Genomic DNA, 17,784 nt, shown 5'->3' on the forward strand with positions numbered 1-17,784 from the left:
TACGGCCTACTCGAGTTTGCTTTGAACTTTTGCCCATAATGAAATGCCTTGGTCATTTATTTTTTGCTGCACCTTACTTCCTATCAGGTGACGGAATTCTTGTGTCTGGAGATGAGAATGAAATATGTAAAAAGAATTTGGAGTAGATGGTGGTTAAGATATTGCTATTCAGAAAATGCGAACACATCAGACTGAACTAAGATATAGACTTTTAAAGTTTTAGATAATGACCAATCTTCACACCAACGTACTAAAATATCTAATATATTTCTGATCTGCTCGAGCATTTCACAGGGAAAGTGAACTACTACCGCATCTGGGTCAAAAATCTGATAGCGCGACTTTCAACTATGTCCACGGAAATACGCAACGCCTGCATCCCGCCGCGTCACGTAAGCGATACCGTTCGGAGCTGGCAAAGACGGCTGTATCGCGTTACTGTTTCATATTGTTCAGCTTGCCAAAAGGACACATTGTACCACGAATAGACGGTGACACGGTCAGGAACAACCGCTGGTTCAGATTATTACCACACAAATTCAAGTCAGAAAATTGAGGACACTCACCGAGAGTATCGTACGATTTTTCTACTCACATGGTATTGTTTTGATATCATTACGAGCTAAAAATAAAATAAATAGCAAAGGCCCATGTTAGATATTATAAGAATATATATATATATAGGCCTATATATATATATATATATATATATATATATATATATGTAGCGATTAAAGATACGAAGTAACCAAGTTCATGTGCTATTGTTTTATTTCTATATATATATATATATATATACATATATATATATATATATATGCCTATTGTCATTAAATTAGGTCAATGTTAATTCGGATCGGATAACGCGTACAACGACGTAATTGTGGCGATAACGCTGCAGATTATGGCCAAATTGTACCGTGAAATTAGCTGAAATTTTATTTTAAAAAAGTTGAACGTAAAACCTTCAGGTTATAAAAGGTACGGTAAGCTGATAGATTTCCTTAGTCATTATACACATCATCCTCACCAAACCAAAATAATGTCCTATAAATCTGTGTGGTGCACAAAAAGATACAATAGAAGCCTGAAGATATAAACAGACGGAAATAAACACAATTGGTTTTGAATTTTTAAGAAATCATTATTTCCCCTTCCTTATCCATTCTTAAATCATTGAATACAGCCACATCTCCATATTTTGAGAAAAAAAAACAAGAACACGAAATACAAGCAAGTCATGAGGAAGCGATATATTGTAACAACAAAATAAAACACAAGTGTGATTGTTTGATTGACTGATTGATTGACTGATTGAATGAATGACTGATTAAATGAAGAATTGACTGACTAACTGATTGCTTGATTGATTGATTAAATATTTTAAAAATAACAAGAAAAAGAAATACAAAAATTCATGAGGAAGATGTGGGGGAAGTTTACTGTATTGTACCAACAAAATAAACCACAAGTGTGGTTGTTTGATTAATTGATTGAATGATTGACTGACTGACTCACTGATTGATTGATTTAATATTTTGCGAAAAAATATACGAAATACAGTACAAACAATTCACGAGGAAGACGAGGTATAATATTGTACCAACAAGATAGACCACAAGTGTGATTGTTTGATTGATTGATTGCTGGATTGATTGATTGATTGATTGAATGACTGGTTGACTGACTGATTGATTGACTGATTTAAAGCATGAATGAATGAATGAATGAATAAATGAACGAATGATTGATTGACTGACTGACTTTCTCCCACATCCAATCAATCATCAGTGAAAATACTTGAATGAGATTTCTTAAAAAGTCGCCAAACGGTGTTGCCTTTGCATTTCCAAGTCACGCCACTCCATAGTCTTCGTTGGAGGCAAATTTTACACAAAAACGAAGCATTATGGTTTTTGTGGATTCGTGATATTTCGGAAGTTTAATCACCGATTTTCTTTTTTCGACAGCAGGGGGTGTTTTAAATTGCTGTCTCTTATACACATCTAGATGTGTATAAGAGACAGATATTAGGCCTCGTTGGAGGTAAATTTTACACAAAAACGAAGCATTATTCTTTTTGTGGATTCGTGTTATACGGCAGTTTAACCACCGATTTTCTTTTTTCGACAGCAGTTAAAATGAGAACACAACCCTAAAAGCTCGTGGACCGACATATTACATTTTACAGTACTTGCTGCTGCTGCTACTGACACTGTTAATACGAAAGTATCATACTGCAAAAAAAAAAAAAAAAAAAAAAGACAAAAAAACAGCGTAGAAGCTTTAGACATAAAGCTCCATCCCACTTTTGGTGACACGTTTAAAAGCAGAACGAGGCATAGGCCTACATTAGTGCTTATGGTTCTTGAAGCGTTTAGAACTATGTGCTTAAGTATTTGATACCATAATGGCAAACATCTAAACACACTTTATTGTTAAACACGTCATGGAACCTAAACACAAGTGGTTACCCTAAACACGTTCAGTTTTTAAACGTGTTACCAAAGTGGGACAAAATTGATTGGAGCATAATTGTGTCTAAACCTTCTACGCTATTTTTACAGTGTACTACTACTAAAACAACAATGACATAACAAAATGTGTACGAGTGTTTCTACTCAAGTGCTCATCACATGACAGCACAACCCACGGCGGACTTGGATGGCACAGTTCCAACGACATTAGCGGACGAATAGACGTTCGAGTTCCGAATCGATTGACTGGACAGACGTCTAGAAGACAGATCATTATTGTTAGTTTCCCATTGAATTAAGCAGAATTTACTGTATAATACACAAGTATAAGCAAAGGCTTACCGTGACAGTAAACAGGAAAACCCGCTATGGCAAAAAGGAAAATCAAACATTTCGTTGTATTCGAAAGTTTACTTACATATATTCGAATAAACGCCCTGGAATGGGTTTTGAGGAGGCGTTTTGGAGGGAGGCGCTTAGTATTTTTTTAAAGTTTAAAATGGATACGTGTATACTAAAATAAACGCCCTTCATTCACTGAAAATGTGGAACTACAACTCATAATTACCGTCAAAATGTGTTATTGCAAGATCAAAGACATTAATCCCACAAATGTGATTCTACCGGAGTAGAAACTTAGCAGAATGTGATGATAATGATGTTTCTTCAATACTGTATTGTTGATGAGATAAAGAAGTCCTGATGCCCAGCTGACTGAGCAGTGCTACTCTCTTGCTTGAAGCTTGAAGAGATGGTTTATTTTAAAGGGGGGGGGGGGCGTTTATTCAAATTACGGTATTTCATTTATTAAATTTCTTTACATTCACTCAAGTTACAGGATAGACCATGGAAGATTATAGTAAACTATATTATTATTAAACTATAGTTTACTATAATACCTCAATGGATAGACTGACCTTCATAGTCTCTTCATGAGGCTTACGGAGTGGAGTTGTTTGTGTTGTGAGGAAAGTCCAGCTGCTGTCACGGGAGTTGAACCCAGGACCCTAGAATTAAAAGAAGAATCTTAACCAACAACGCTTTAATCTCTTTTGGGATTTTATTCCACTGGTTTTCTGTATTTTATTAATATTCAAGTAATACATAAAAGCGTACCGTATGTATATATGGCTATTAAGTAACAGTAGTAGTCCATCTCAGACGATATTGTAGTTGTAGTAGGCCAAATTATTTTCGGCTTGGCATAATGCCAGATAAACTGACTCTTAATCACTCTCCCTGTACTGGTGGCTGGTCTGATAAAATTGATTCAGTTAATTGGCATTCCTCGTAATACAAAAGGTCGATGGAATTCATAATAATTGTATTCATACATTTCATTGATGCATGTCACGCAGCCAACTCTCACATGACGTTTGTAGAAACATGCGCGGGCAGACGTCATGGGGATCTAGTAAAAATTGTTAGCATTTTTTCGACATCCTTTTGGAGGTGTGTGGTAGGTGTGACGCGGTTTGGTACCAGTCACGTGGGAACTGTCGACCAGTGCCAAGCATATGACACTCACGGGACAGGCTTGTGATGATGATGATGATGATGATGATGATGATGATGATGATGATGCCAAGTAGAATATTTGGTTTAGAAGCCGATGATAATATGATTGAATGATCCTGAATAATGATGCCTATCCAACCCAACGTGAAATGCGACAATGAATGTCGTAAAGAAAATGAATCCAATAATATTGATTGGTAAAACATAAATAACGCATATTGAAATGCGACAATGAATGTCGTAAAGAAAATGAATCCAATAATATTGATTGGTAAAACATAAATAACGCATAATTAAATTACACGTCAAAAATAGGACTTTAAAGATTGAAGTAAATGACGACAAATTTTTTTTTTATATATTACTGTAATAATCAACATTACTATAACAATTAGGCGATAAAGGCAATAAACCCTGTCACAGTTTTAAGTGCCATGGCTATTTAGACAACCAGTCTAATATCGGTTCCAAGCATATCTTTAATAATAATACAATAACTGTTGAACTTCACGGTCGTCTATAGTATTCTACGGCAAGCCCCAGCTGTCTTAAGTGTATACAACATGTATTACATTATTAATGTTTGGTATTATATTTACTTTTATTCTATTATTTACGTACTATTATATTATTACGATTATTGTTATATTTACGTCTATTAGTATATTATGTACGTTTATTAATATTATTATATAATAGGGGCATATGCTTACTATATGTGTTTAGTACTCAGTATATAGGCCTACGTGTATTATTATATTACGTGCCTTTATTATACGTACGTATTAATATATTATTATATTACGTACATTTATTATATTTTAGTATTATTATCTCCATTATTATGTTATGTACGGTACCGTACGCTTGTTACATTAACTGGCGGGAAAACAAGACAAGCTGCTGTTGTGTTTTTCCTAGTCAATATTCCAATTTAGTGAGAATCATCCGATCGATCGATTCTAATTATAGTTTCCAGCAAAATTTCCGAGCATTTTTATTCGCCTCTGAGAATTAGGACAGTCAATGAAGTAAGTGTGATGGATGCCTACCGGGGTAGGTAGACACATTACCTCATCCTCAGGCAGGCCGGCCTAATTTGCTGATACTTTTTGCCTCCTGTGGCAACTTTCACACTTGTCCAGACTACTGACGAAACTTTGATTCTGTTGAGATACTTCTGGTGACTTAATTGTTAGGGGGAGGGTGTGGGTAGGCAGGGCCTCCGTCGGCAAGAGCTTCCCCCTCCCCCGGTCAGAGAGAAAAAACACAACTCGTTGGGGAGAAAAAAACTTAGGCCTATATGTAATTTATTAGTAGACTCTAAAATTTAGACTTTTCGGGGGCTTCTCCCCTGGATCACATTCCAAAAATTCCGACGTCCGACCACGCCCACTTTGCTAAGTCAAATTTATCAATATTTCTTAGCTTAAAAATTGCTTAAAATTAAAAAGTCAGCTAAGCTGGGATTGATAAATCACGGGCCTGTTTCTTAAAAATGTTTCATTAGGCCTACGGGCCTGTTTCTTAAAAATGTTACATTAGGCCTACACACAGGGTATTATACTCTCGAATGAGAGCTTAGCAATAGCCTGGTTTCCTTAAAATTGCTACACTGTCGCTACGAGTGTTTTCAGTGCAATCAGTGCACTACGTCCTACAGTCCTTGACGCAACCAAAAAGGCTCCATGATTCCACCGACCAATCAGCATCACCGAAAGCTGTCGGTGATTTAGTGGCAACGGGGCACGAAGGGTACGTGCACCACCACTTTGCTACTAAATTTTAAAATTTCAATGCATATATTGAAATCAGCGCTACTAACTTATATATTCTGAATATGTTGTGCCCCCCGTTTGAAAAATTCTGGATCCTCCCCTGATAGAGTGTAGCGGTATGGGAATCAAGCTTTAAAAAATCAGGTTTGGTCCGGTGCTTCGAGAACGGTGTTTATTTGAGCATTTACGGTAATTGAAATATCTCCCAGCACGTTTTTGTTTGATATTTTATATTTTGATCTGATTTGATACTTTGATTACTGTAATGCTATTTTGTGTGTGTCGGTCGCAGATCAGTAAATCGTTTTACCTCATGAATACATTATTCTTATTATTATTCGCCTTGAGCACCATTGGTGGAGATATGCCCTTTATAAATCTATTATTATTATAGATCTGCTTTACTTTACTGCAAGTAGGATGGTACAGTATACTGCGTATTTTTTACCCTTTCCCTTTCTCTACAAGGTATATCATTTCCGTTCAGACTGATTTATAGAGTAAACTTTCTTTAGTCAGGTAATTAGGTAGGCTTATACTTTACTACTCTCTTAGTGTCACGGCAATGATGCACTAATAATATTTTTTCCGCCCGTTTCTACAGCAATTACAGAATGCACCTTTAAGTTTTTAAGTTTGCCATTACATTTATGAACAGATTTGCTAGTGGTTCAAGTTCTAAAACATACTGTGGCTATTAATTTGCATTTACATAAGATAATATGCCTATTTCATTCATTTTTAATGAACGAGAATATTTACGCTTTTGTTTATGATTTGATGTTTCGATTTTTCAGTTTTGTTGCTTTGTTTAAAATATTTTTTTTGTGAAGTGAAGATGGCAACAGGCAACCAATATTGTGTCAATATAAAGTTGCATTCACTTAGAATCCGAACCCTCTGATCGCGTTTCCGATGGGCTGAACGCCAGCGTCCTCTTAAACACTGATTCGCGCTTTGATACGGTTTTCTGTGGAAGTCACTATATAAATATATGACCATTGACCATTCGATTTTGTATTTTCCCGATCGGTTCGGTAGGCATTTTGATCGGATTCGGTGTGAATGCAGTTGAAGAAGACATGAGTGTCTAAGCAGGTTGTCAATCATCTGCGCGTTACAAAAACCGGTGACGATCAAATTATTCAGGAAATCGTAACAGGTGTATAATAACAGAACTTAAGAAAAGAAAAGTGCCATTCTCAGCAGTTTACGTCACGATCACGTGAATCAAATTCTGGCTATAACAGGGTGCGTCACAACCAAATACAACGTAAACCAAACGATGTTTAATAGGACTCCATATCATATCGACTCACCGTAACGCGCAGGACGAAATTGTTACTTTAATTCCGGTTTACTCTAACATGACCTACGGTACCTGTCACGGGTAGGCCTAATGTAAATGATGTGCCCTTAAAATTTAGTATTCCATAATCCATTGATCCCAAAAAAAATTATCGAATTTCCATACCGTAATTAAAATTCAAACGCTGGATAGCAGCGAATTATTCATTATGGTATGACGTCACTCAGGTTTACGAATACATTCTCAAGTTAGCGTTCATCTAAGTGATGTTTATATTGAGAGGGAAGTGATAATTATAGAAATTATTCTTCAGCACTGTGCCGTCTGAAACAACAAAATATGAAAAGTGTCGTTTAATCTTCTTTGGAGAGATTACGTCTTAGTGCCATCATGGCGCGGTTTGTCGAAGAATGTGACCTGAGTACGTTTTTATGTATTACTATTTCAGCATTTATGACGACAATTATGATCTAAAACACAAGTCCGAAAATTTTGATAATCGTAAATCGTAACTCTTGTTACAGAAATATTATGATTAGGCTCAAAGGCTTAAACTTTTTTTTGTTATTAATACGATCTAATACAGCATTCTGAGGCTAGCTTAATACATTCTAAACCTGCGGTATGATGTGAGCAATACTTTCTAACCACTACACTCTTTCATTCATAATCAAACAAGAAATTTTGTATCGGGCCGCTGACATCGATCCGCAAACATACACATCCGTTACGGTTAGCAAGTGTACATAAGTTACTCGAAAATGGATGTATGCTAGGCCTATAATAGGCGTATGTAAACACCTACCATAATCCCTAACACAACATGGAAAAGAAACATCCGGTGTTCATGAGAACTTTTTCTTCTGGCCACAACTCATACATCATCATCACAATCAATTCGTATCGGCAGTGTCAATCCACAAATAAAAAAAAATCACACCTAACCTCCAAAATAAACATCAAATAACATCCGGTGTTCAGAGTTCGAATTGCCGGATACAGTAAGAAACCGTCTTACAATCACACCTAACCTCCAAAATAAACATCAAATAACATCCGGTGTTCAGAGTTCCGTCTTACAGTAGTAGTAGTAGTAGTAGTAGTAGTAGTGAGAGTGGAGGGGAGGGGAGGAGCAGGCGAAGCAACTATCCTGGGCCCGTGCTACATTGGACCCAAGCCACTTGGTGTCAAAAGAATGATGAAAAATATTAATTTTGGACGAATGTTTAAATATAGACATAAAATACAAACTGTAAAAGGTCATAGCTGGGGATATATCACCAATCTTAAAGCCTGTCACACCTGACTCCACCGGGTCCCCAATTTCGTTCCATTAACCACTCGATTGGGACTCAACATGCTGGTTTAGACAGACCGTGGTTACAAACACTTTAAATTAGTTTAAGATAAGCAAAATAATAATAATAATAATAATAATAATAATAATAATAATAATAATAATAATAATAATAATAATAATAATAATAATAATAAAGATTTATAAAACGCACATCTCCACCAAAGGCGCAGTGTCAATTACACCACAAAATCCATAAAATTCCCAGAAGAATTTCAAGCAAAATACAAATACAGCTCTCCCTCTAATTAAAGACCCATCCCAATTAAAGACCATTTTCTGTGCCCCCACCCCATATTAACAAATGTCTTTTGACCAAACCTGCTAAAGACCATGGAAACCTGGTCTCAAAGTGGTCTTTAAATGGAGGGAGACCTGTATATCAATAACCCCTCCAACTGAAAATGGTGTTTTACTGTACCGCGATAATGAAGTTAATATCGATGGCCATATGACGCCTTAGGCCTATTGACAAGTCAGACGTGATTTAAAAAATTTTTTCTCACCTTCTCCGTCAACAAATATGTAGCCTAATCAATCAGTCAGTGAGTCAAGCAATCGATCAATATCTGACTGTCATTGACGGTCGAGTTTCATAGAAACTAACAGTAACACTATTAAATAAATTAAATCTGAGGAAATATAAATATATAGTTTTCTCAGATTAAATGCGTTAGGTTTATAGAATATTCCAGGCATATCATGTAAATTGGTTCCCCCATGGTATCAACGTTAAATGCTTCTATTTTTCCCCTCCAGATTTCCATTATAACACATCAAGAATTTTGTGATCAATCTTTAAAACTCATAGCATTTACCTGTATACAAATTAAAGTAAAAGTTTAGAGGCGGAGAGTGACGTAAATGGTAGCAGATTTGTTTAATCTCTGAACACAACCACCTTGGTTTGCATTACCCAAGATGTAAACATTATGTACGTATCCCCACGGTAACGTGTATATAACGTACTGGATATTTGCTTTTCTTTATTTATGCAAGTTTTCAAATCAGAACCAATCTCAGGCTTTGGACAAGACGCTCAAACCAACGAATTAAAGGCCGTGTGCGGTGGCTTCAACTGATACCTTGAATTGTGAGCGCAGCCACAATCACGGGTGGAGCGTTCAGAATACTGTACAATATGTTTACTTTTGTTCAAAATTCAAAATGATGAATGGAGGTTTGACATTATCTATGACCGTGACGTCGGCAGATTATGAGCCGGCGCGGCCACTCCTCGTCTTATGCCGTGCAGGTTAAATAAAAAGCTCTGATACGGTAGCCTAAGAAAAAATTATGTTTTGGAAACGCACTAAAGCTGTTTACGAATGGAGTACATGTTTCTTTCGGTTTATATAAATATATTTGCTTTAATTTGGTCTATCTTTTTTGTAAACAGACTTAATGAGCTAATGTGATATGAGATTTAAGAAGAGAAGGATGCACAATGCATAAACGATTTCTGTATTAAAAAAATACCCAAGTAAAGGTGGTGTCGCAAACCTTGTGACAGTCTTATTCACCTCTTAAAAAATAAAAAAAAATAAAAAAAAAAACCTTCACTGGTGTTCCTCGTGCGTAAACGTGTCTAGGTAAAGAAGACGGATCTAGCCCGAGATTTAGCGTGCACGTCAAATGGAGGCTTCGGCGTGAGCTTCTTAAGCAAATGGAGTTTTTACTTTTATTTAGTTAAAGCATGGTACTTAGAGAAAATATGGCATCAATGCGGTCTTTGTTTAAGATTTTTAAAACAGGAACTTAAAGAGCCAAATACTACGGTTTTAATCCATGCGAACACCTAAACATTCCCAGGGTGACAATAACACATACAAATGTATATAGGCACAGTATTTTCATGTCTAGAAGTGAAAACCAGACAAGATCTGTTATGTTGTAGGCGTACCATTTATCCATTAAATACGTTACACACAATTCCGTGGTGATTGTGGACACTTCAGTTTGTTTTTAACTAATTAAATAGTTAATGGTTACTCGTAGGCCAAAATCAACCTCACCTTATAAAATCAGCAATCAGTGTTGGTCTATTGTTGCTCTGTTCCGGCCAACCAATTGCTCAAATTGCAACTTCCACTGGGTACCACTACGTTTATGGCTAGTTACATATAAAGTAGTTGTACCGTGATTTAGCGCTATCCTGGTTTAAAAAGGTACCACTGTAGAGGACATCAAAAATCACCCACCATATACCGTAGTCTATATAAATAGTTACTGTATTGTATATATAACTTTCATTACGGTAGCTAACATAAACAATAACAAGGGTTTCATGGTTTCATTACAGCAAAGGCCTCAGGGACTCGAAGTCGGACTCTCGGTTCGGAGCCTCCTGTCGGCCGCGATATGACGGACCCCATGCCGGCAAAATTCTGCCTCATAGGCAATTGTCATGGCCGTGTAGAGGGCGCTAAAATCGATTTGGAATTATCGTCAATTGTTAGGTCAGTACTTTCGCCATCTGCTTTCATTAGTTACATCATTGATTATCCGTTTTCCAAACTTAGGCCTGCGCTACAACCAACTATTCATGAATACATTCCTGAATGCATTTATTGAAAATGTACTCATGAATACTATTCAATACACTTTCAATTAAGCAAATCGGAATTTGTATATTTCTGTACACCGCACACTTAATGAGTTACAGTATGCAAATAATTATCATCTCACGTCAGTAGATATGGAATTATGAAAGAGAAAACTATTATATTACTCTATAAAACATTTACTGTGTTAAATAATGATTGTAAAAGTATATGGGTGTTCCATCAAACAGCTCTATTAATTATAATAGTGGTGATGCTTTATGCTATTAATTATAAGCCTAGTAATGACACTCACTTGCCCCATAGCAATTAGTTGTAACAACCTATCAGGCGCAGATCTAGTAGGGGGTACGTTCCCCTGTTTTGCTACAAAATTTCAATGCAAATCAATGTTATGTGCCCCTCCCCCTTTTTAAAAATTCTGGTTCCGCCCTGCCTATAGAATAATATACCATGCTACCGTCTTTTCTATCCTCTTCATCATCACACTATTAATGACCATCCTCATTTTAATTATACATTTAAAACTTAAATGATATTAACATGAAAATATATAAAAATATAATATTTCAGAAATGATGTACATTTCTAAAAAATAATCGAAATAGGCGATTTTAGATGGAAAAGATCGTGTGTAACACTTTGTTAAAATTTAGAATATACAAAAAGAATTGATAACCTAGGTATTAAAATATTAATGAAGGTAATTAGCGATATTGTATGAGAATAGTAGCTGATGTGTAAATAGTAATTAAATATAAGAAAAAAAAATTGTAAAAACCTATATAAAGTATATATTTCTTAAAATGTTGAAAACATATTGTACATAGATGTACAGGTAGTTGGAAATATAGATACTCTATAGAACAGATCGGTCATGATGCAATTTTGTTTATATGTTTTTTCTTTTCTTTATTTCACCAAACTGTAGCTGTTAGTGAAACTGTTTCTCAATCACAATGTGAATGAGGCGAGTTGAATGGCCAAGCAGTTAAGGGAGGGGCGGCACGACCTACAGCCATAATATCGGCACTGGTTCAAACGGTATGCTCGCCTATGGTTCTAGAGATGGAACAAGTCTTCTTGACTAAGGACTATAATCCGTAGGCCCAGTGTACACAATTGGCTGATGTGCACTATATAAAACCCAGTAGGCCTACATCTTTCGAGATGAGTAGGGTTTACACCGGTGTACTGGTCCATCTCACAGCCCCTGTTCACATCCAGATGTTGAACAGGCGTTGATGATAGAATTAGAATTATAATAGAATAATAAAGTTAACCTATATCTGTAATCAGTAAAAATATCAATAATAATGAGGATGTCAAACTGATACTTCTAAGAAGGAATAAAAAAAGCATGCTTTTTATATATTTTATTAGCACATCATTATATTTTACATATTATGACTTCATCTAGAAATCTATCAAATGATAAATATATATAATATGCAGTCACTACAGTATAAGCTTTATGTAAAAAATAATATTAACTTCATTAGAATTCATCTGGTCAATAATATGATTAAATACAAAGATATTGTCATTTTTTAAGTGGCTAATCAATGGAACTGCATTCTATATACATTCTCATTATTCTTTTGCAATACATTTTAAGCATTTAAAGGCTGCTTACCCTTTAGCACTGGGTATGTAATATGCACTCATATTGATTTTCCACTATGGACGATGTGTAAAAGTAAATCAAATCAATCAATTAATCCATCAATAAATCAAAAAGAATGTACTGTATAGCACCAAAGTTGCAACAAATTTTAAGCATTTAAATGCTGCTTTACCCTTAGCATTGGGTATGTACTATGTACACATCTTGATTCTCCACAACAAGTTATCCAATATGGACGATGTGTAAAAGTAAATCAAATCAATCCATCCATCAATATATCAAAATGAATGTACTGTATAGCACCAAAGTTGACAATAAATAATCTACTGCATATGAAACCTAGTTAAATATTGGAATGAATATTGGTGAGGGGGAGGGTTGTACAGTAATTCCCACAAGATTGGGTTTAGGATAGTAGGTGATTGCCACACCACCACAAATTGTGGTGATAAATTTATACCAAAATATTGTCATGTTCAAATCAGATGGAAAGTGATTTGTCAATAAATGTATATTAGTATGACACCTATTAAAAATTAATTTTTAAAAACTGATTTATGTATCAAACACCACACTGTTTATACTGCACTTTTTCATTTTAAGTTCCAATTGTTTTTATATCTGGGGTAAGTGATTTTACCTCGATTTGCCTTATCAAAATTAAATACTAATACAAGAAAATCTTAAATTCTTTAAATTTAGAAATATTAGATTTGAGAAATAAAAGTATGAAGAATTATCAAGCTCCAACAGGTAAACGAAAACCTCAAGGTTTATATAAATCTCTTAATGCCCACTTTTTTTTTTATTGTTTACAACATCACAGCATTTTTTTCATTTCTCTCATATTGTTAAATCCATTAAAATTGCAAGTTTCAGGAAATCTTAACTGTTTAATGTTCTTGTTTTCTATTTGGAGGTCTTTATGCTTGAATAAAGTGATATTACTCTAATCCCGTGAGATTACTGTGGGATTACAACAGGAAGTGGTGCTGCAAATGTAAAAAAGATAAAAAAAAATGAATACCACAATATGGGTTATATACTATAAACCAAGCAGTAACGAAACACCTATGACCTTAAGGGGCCCTAGGATATTTATTGGTATTTATATTTGCCAGAAGCATGGGCCTCAAGTCTGTCGAACAGGGCCACAGCAGAAAGTTAATAAATATTACAAACTACACCTCTAAAGGGTAACAAATGACAACACGTTCGGAGGCTTTTCCCTTACCCGACTTGGGCCATATGTAGCCCCTCTGAGTCCTGAGGGTAGTAAAGCCTGTGGAAGCCTTATCCTGGGGTCTCTAGTTAAATGCTCTTTGTACATCTAATATCGAAAATAAAGCATCTTAATTTTCTTCATAATTATATATAAATCATTAATGAATAAAAAACTAAATAACATACTGTATACTACAATAAATGAACTAGGATAAAAAATATTATTTTTTAAATTTTAGTATTTATATGATCGTTCTCTTTGGTCTCATGGAGATGAGCTGTATCTACGATAGTACTCTAAGCTACGGCCTATAGATTCGTCATAGCCATAAACCGGTATGTATCCTAATTCCTTCTTGGCTGAGTAGGAATTATAATAGAAAACTGAGTTAATATACCATACCACATGAGTTGTGAAAACCGGATTAATCAGATTGAAAGGTTGCAGAATCCAAGCCAAAAGCTCAGTAATAAACGCTAATAGATATAAAAACCAATATGGAAGCGTATACGAAGATGTCTTAATCCCTAAATCTTCCAGAAATGGACTAAGGAATTCATTTAAGCTAGTCACAGGTGTTTCATCAGTGATAAAATAAGCCTGTCCGGTGAGAAATTTGGGGTTACGCAGCATATTTGCTGCGAGTACAAGCGCAAATCCAGCATTACCTGCGTACAGGTGTTGCAGTTTAGAAGATTTATGAGACACACGCATCATCTTTCCACTCTTTTTTGCTGCTTTTATCTGTACGCTAAAATTAGGGTCGCCTTCACCGTACATTGGAGGCAAGCGTAACGCGCATGTTTTCAGCTTCTTATTGTCTGCGAGAATCAGATTGTTGGCCTGTAGAATTATTTTCTCTGATTTATACTTGGTCTCAGCGTATGGACCGAAGTTGTGAGATTTAGGGATTGCAACCGTTGATTCTGTCCCGTTAATTATTGGTTCACTTCCGATAACTACGTCAACAGTACTTGTGAAGACCAGGATGCTGATGTTGTTGTCAACACATGCTTTCAACACATTCTCGGTTCCTTAGAAAAAGCAAAAATGGAAATAATATTCCTACAGTAAGGATGCCTGCCTTAAGCCCTATGCATACTATACCACAGTTTTACCACAAGGAAACTTAGGTAATGATATTGTGAGTGGTAACATTAGAGAGAAATATTGATGGTACAAGTTGTACCTTAGATTAGTATATTCTCTTTGATAAACATGCTGCATTTTGATCCAATTTCAGTAAATCTTCATCAAGCACTCATTTGGAAGCAGATCAAAAAGACGTATTATTGTTTTTTTGTCTTAAAATAGAATTTACTAATCTAACATATTGATATGGGATGAAGATTTTATCAATTCAATGGCAACTTAAGATACATTTTTATTTAGTGATTTTGGGAAAGCATACTAACAAGTGCTGCTCACAAATTTGTTAGATGCAAAAAAATAAAATAACATATAGTACATTCACTCTTGACTTAAATATATAGACCACTTTTGCGAAATTTGAAATGACAATTTCTTTTAACCTGGTAACTACCACTGAGGGACTTCCAGAGGCCTAGCATTTCGCTCTACTTAGTTACTGTCATGGAGTAAATCAACGATAAAACTAAATTACTATCGAGCACAAATATTTTAAAACGGAAAAAAAACATGAAATGTTTATATTCAGAACAAGTCTTATGTCTTAAAAAGCTAACTCAATGTTTACATATACAACAAATTTACAGTAATTAGCAAGATTGCACTGTTGTTTACTGCTGTTATAGCACAGGTCTACCGGCGCTATCCGCTGCATGTTGCTCTATTCCTAACTAGCCAGCTGCTCATGCTAGGCCACTGGAAGTCCCCCAGTGAGTTGCGGGACTTTGGCGGCGCTGCTTTAAAATAAATCCGAAAAAATAGTCTATAAAATACATATAAAAAATAATTGGAATCTCAATAAACATAAACAAAAACTAATATAAAATGCAAAAATAGTTAATATTAACAAAATGATAGTAAAATAAAATTTAAAAAAATTAAAGTTTGAATAAAAGAATGACACAGTCACCAAAAATATGATACACAATAAATAAATAGATTATTTACAAACTTAAAAAAAGTTAAAATACAGATGTTTTAAAAAAAGAAAAGAAAACATTAATTTACCTGTTACATTAACCAAATTTAGTGAATGCACATTAGGGCAAGCTGTAACATCCACCTTTCCAGCTGTGTGAATTATAATTGTAGCTCCTTCACATGCTCTGCGTATATCATTCAGGTCTGTGATGTCTCCGCTAATATGCCGAAGCTGAATGGCGGTATCTTTCACTAAATTATAAAGAAAATAGTTACCAGAATATTTAAAAGCAACAGTTAAAAAAATTTATTTCTTTTCTTTGCTCACAAATAAAAACATCTCAATTTCAGAGCCTTGTAGTTTATGATATAAAGCTCCAATATACCTGCCAACTTTGTTGTCTGATGTGCGAGACAAAATACAGTAAGTACATTTGTATATAGCGCCCTCTATGTAATGAGAACCCTCTATTTTTTTCAAAATTTAAAAAAATTAATTAATAATGAAATTGCTATGGATTACAGTCCTTGGTAGGTACAGCTTTGTTAAAAGAATTTTATATGGCCTGTAATCACATTATTGATGAATTCACTTTTATTTTTATTGTAGCATAAGGGTACAATCAGCTTAGGCCTCATTTTATGTTTTATAAACATTTTTATGATTTGTGAGATAATACAGCATAAATAGGCATGTGATGTATAAAAGTGGAGGCTCATGCGCAAGACTCACGCATTATGCGTGAGAGTTGGTAGGTGTACACCAATCCACCATGTAATAACTGGAGGGTATTTTGCTGTTTGATGTGAAATAATAAAATAAAAAGGTATCAAAACAAAATTTTATATAAATATAATTTGCCATGATAAACAAAAAGAACATTGGTAAGGAATATTAAAAAACTAATGAACATACCTTCCAATTCATCCACCCATGTGAATACAGGTCGTAGGTCATAGGTTCGCACTTCTTTCACTGGAAATTCTTCTTGCTCTAACAGTTGCTTGACCACATGCTGACCAACAAATCCACAACCACCAGTAACCAGGACAACTTCACCCTCATCTGCCATGACAGATTTATCGTATTGGTATTTCTTTAAATCTGTGAATTACATAAATAAAATTTTTATAAAAATACTGTTTCAAAAAAACTTTCAAAACATTATTTAAAAAAAATGTAAACAATGGTGACATAGGCTAAATGCCTAAATAAACTAATTGGAAAAGTTAGTTTTACCGTCTATTTATTTTCTTTTTAAAAAACAGATATTACCGGATTAGTAGTGGCTGCATAAGGGTTGGGGCGGGGAAATGGTTTACTCAGAACTGTCCCTCGCACACTGGCCTGCCATTCTTATTTTAATTTCACTGCAATTCATTCAAGAAATCATATGTTACTCCCTCTGCATAGAAATCAGGATTCAAAATAAAAACACCTGCTCCCAGATCAACTTTACAACTTCTTGGATCATTAAGCGCATAGGCCTAGCTAGGCGGAAATACCTGTCCCATGGCATGTGTCCGAATCACTGGACACAGTTCACACGGTTCAGTTTTTTTGACAGTTCAGTTGGCGCTCTGCTAGGAACAAACTTTGACCAGCAGGGATTCGGATGATTCTGCACATTGTAAGTATTACACTATGCCTAAAAATAATAAAATATGACTACGGTTATTATCTAATGAATTTGACAAAATGATAGTACAAATTAATCAATTACCATAACAGAAGTCATTCAACGCCACCCCAACACCAAATCAAAACTTTACACACTGTGACACTGGCGTAGGTATGGGAGATATTCCGGTATTTACTCTCACCCACCGCACAGAAAATCATGCCGGTTCGCAGTGAA

At 35.1% G+C, this 17,784-nt stretch overlaps 1 protein-coding gene and 1 long non-coding RNA gene across 2 annotated transcripts; both read right to left on the reverse strand.

Moving 5' to 3' along the window:
- Window positions 1-3,419: 3,419 nt before the first annotated feature.
- On the reverse strand, window positions 3,420-9,062 carry LOC117118367. Its single transcript, XR_004447035.1, has 3 exons — window positions 8,946-9,062; window positions 7,248-7,406; window positions 3,420-3,484 (listed from the first exon to the last, which is right to left on the reverse strand). It is a non-coding gene; the product is annotated as an uncharacterized LOC117118367 (long non-coding RNA).
- Window positions 9,063-13,402: 4,340 nt separating this feature from the next.
- Window positions 13,403-17,780, reverse strand: LOC117118370 (3 beta-hydroxysteroid dehydrogenase type 7-like). The gene is made up of 4 exons (XM_033262946.1): window positions 17,650-17,780; window positions 16,842-17,030; window positions 16,013-16,177; window positions 13,403-14,889 (listed from the first exon to the last, which is right to left on the reverse strand). Exons 2-4 carry the CDS (start codon window positions 16,996-16,998, stop codon window positions 14,120-14,122), a joined length of 1,092 nt encoding a protein of 363 aa, XP_033118837.1. The 5' UTR covers window positions 16,999-17,030; window positions 17,650-17,780; the 3' UTR covers window positions 13,403-14,119.
- Window positions 17,781-17,784: the final 4 nt, after the last annotated feature.

Source organism: Anneissia japonica, unplaced genomic scaffold (genome assembly GCF_011630105.1).
Source record: "Anneissia japonica isolate Jap-2015-1 unplaced genomic scaffold, ASM1163010v1 scaffold695_len1296351_cov181, whole genome shotgun sequence".
Lineage (NCBI taxonomy): Eukaryota > Metazoa > Echinodermata > Crinoidea > Comatulida > Comatulidae > Anneissia > Anneissia japonica.

Bases quoted from the DNA above. Each gene is read 5' to 3' on its own strand.
- LOC117118370 (XM_033262946.1), bottom strand. From the start codon at position 16,998: ATGGCAGATGAGGGTGAAGTTGTCCTGGTTACTGGTGGTTGTGGATTT. The intron at 16,178-16,841 runs GTATGTTCATTA...TTTATAATTTAG, and splicing joins ATGGGTGGATGAATTGGAAG to TGAAAGATACCGCCATTCAG. The intron at 14,890-16,012 runs GTAAATTAATGT...GCTTTTTCTAAG, and splicing joins AAATTTGGTTAATGTAACAG to GAACCGAGAATGTGTTGAAA.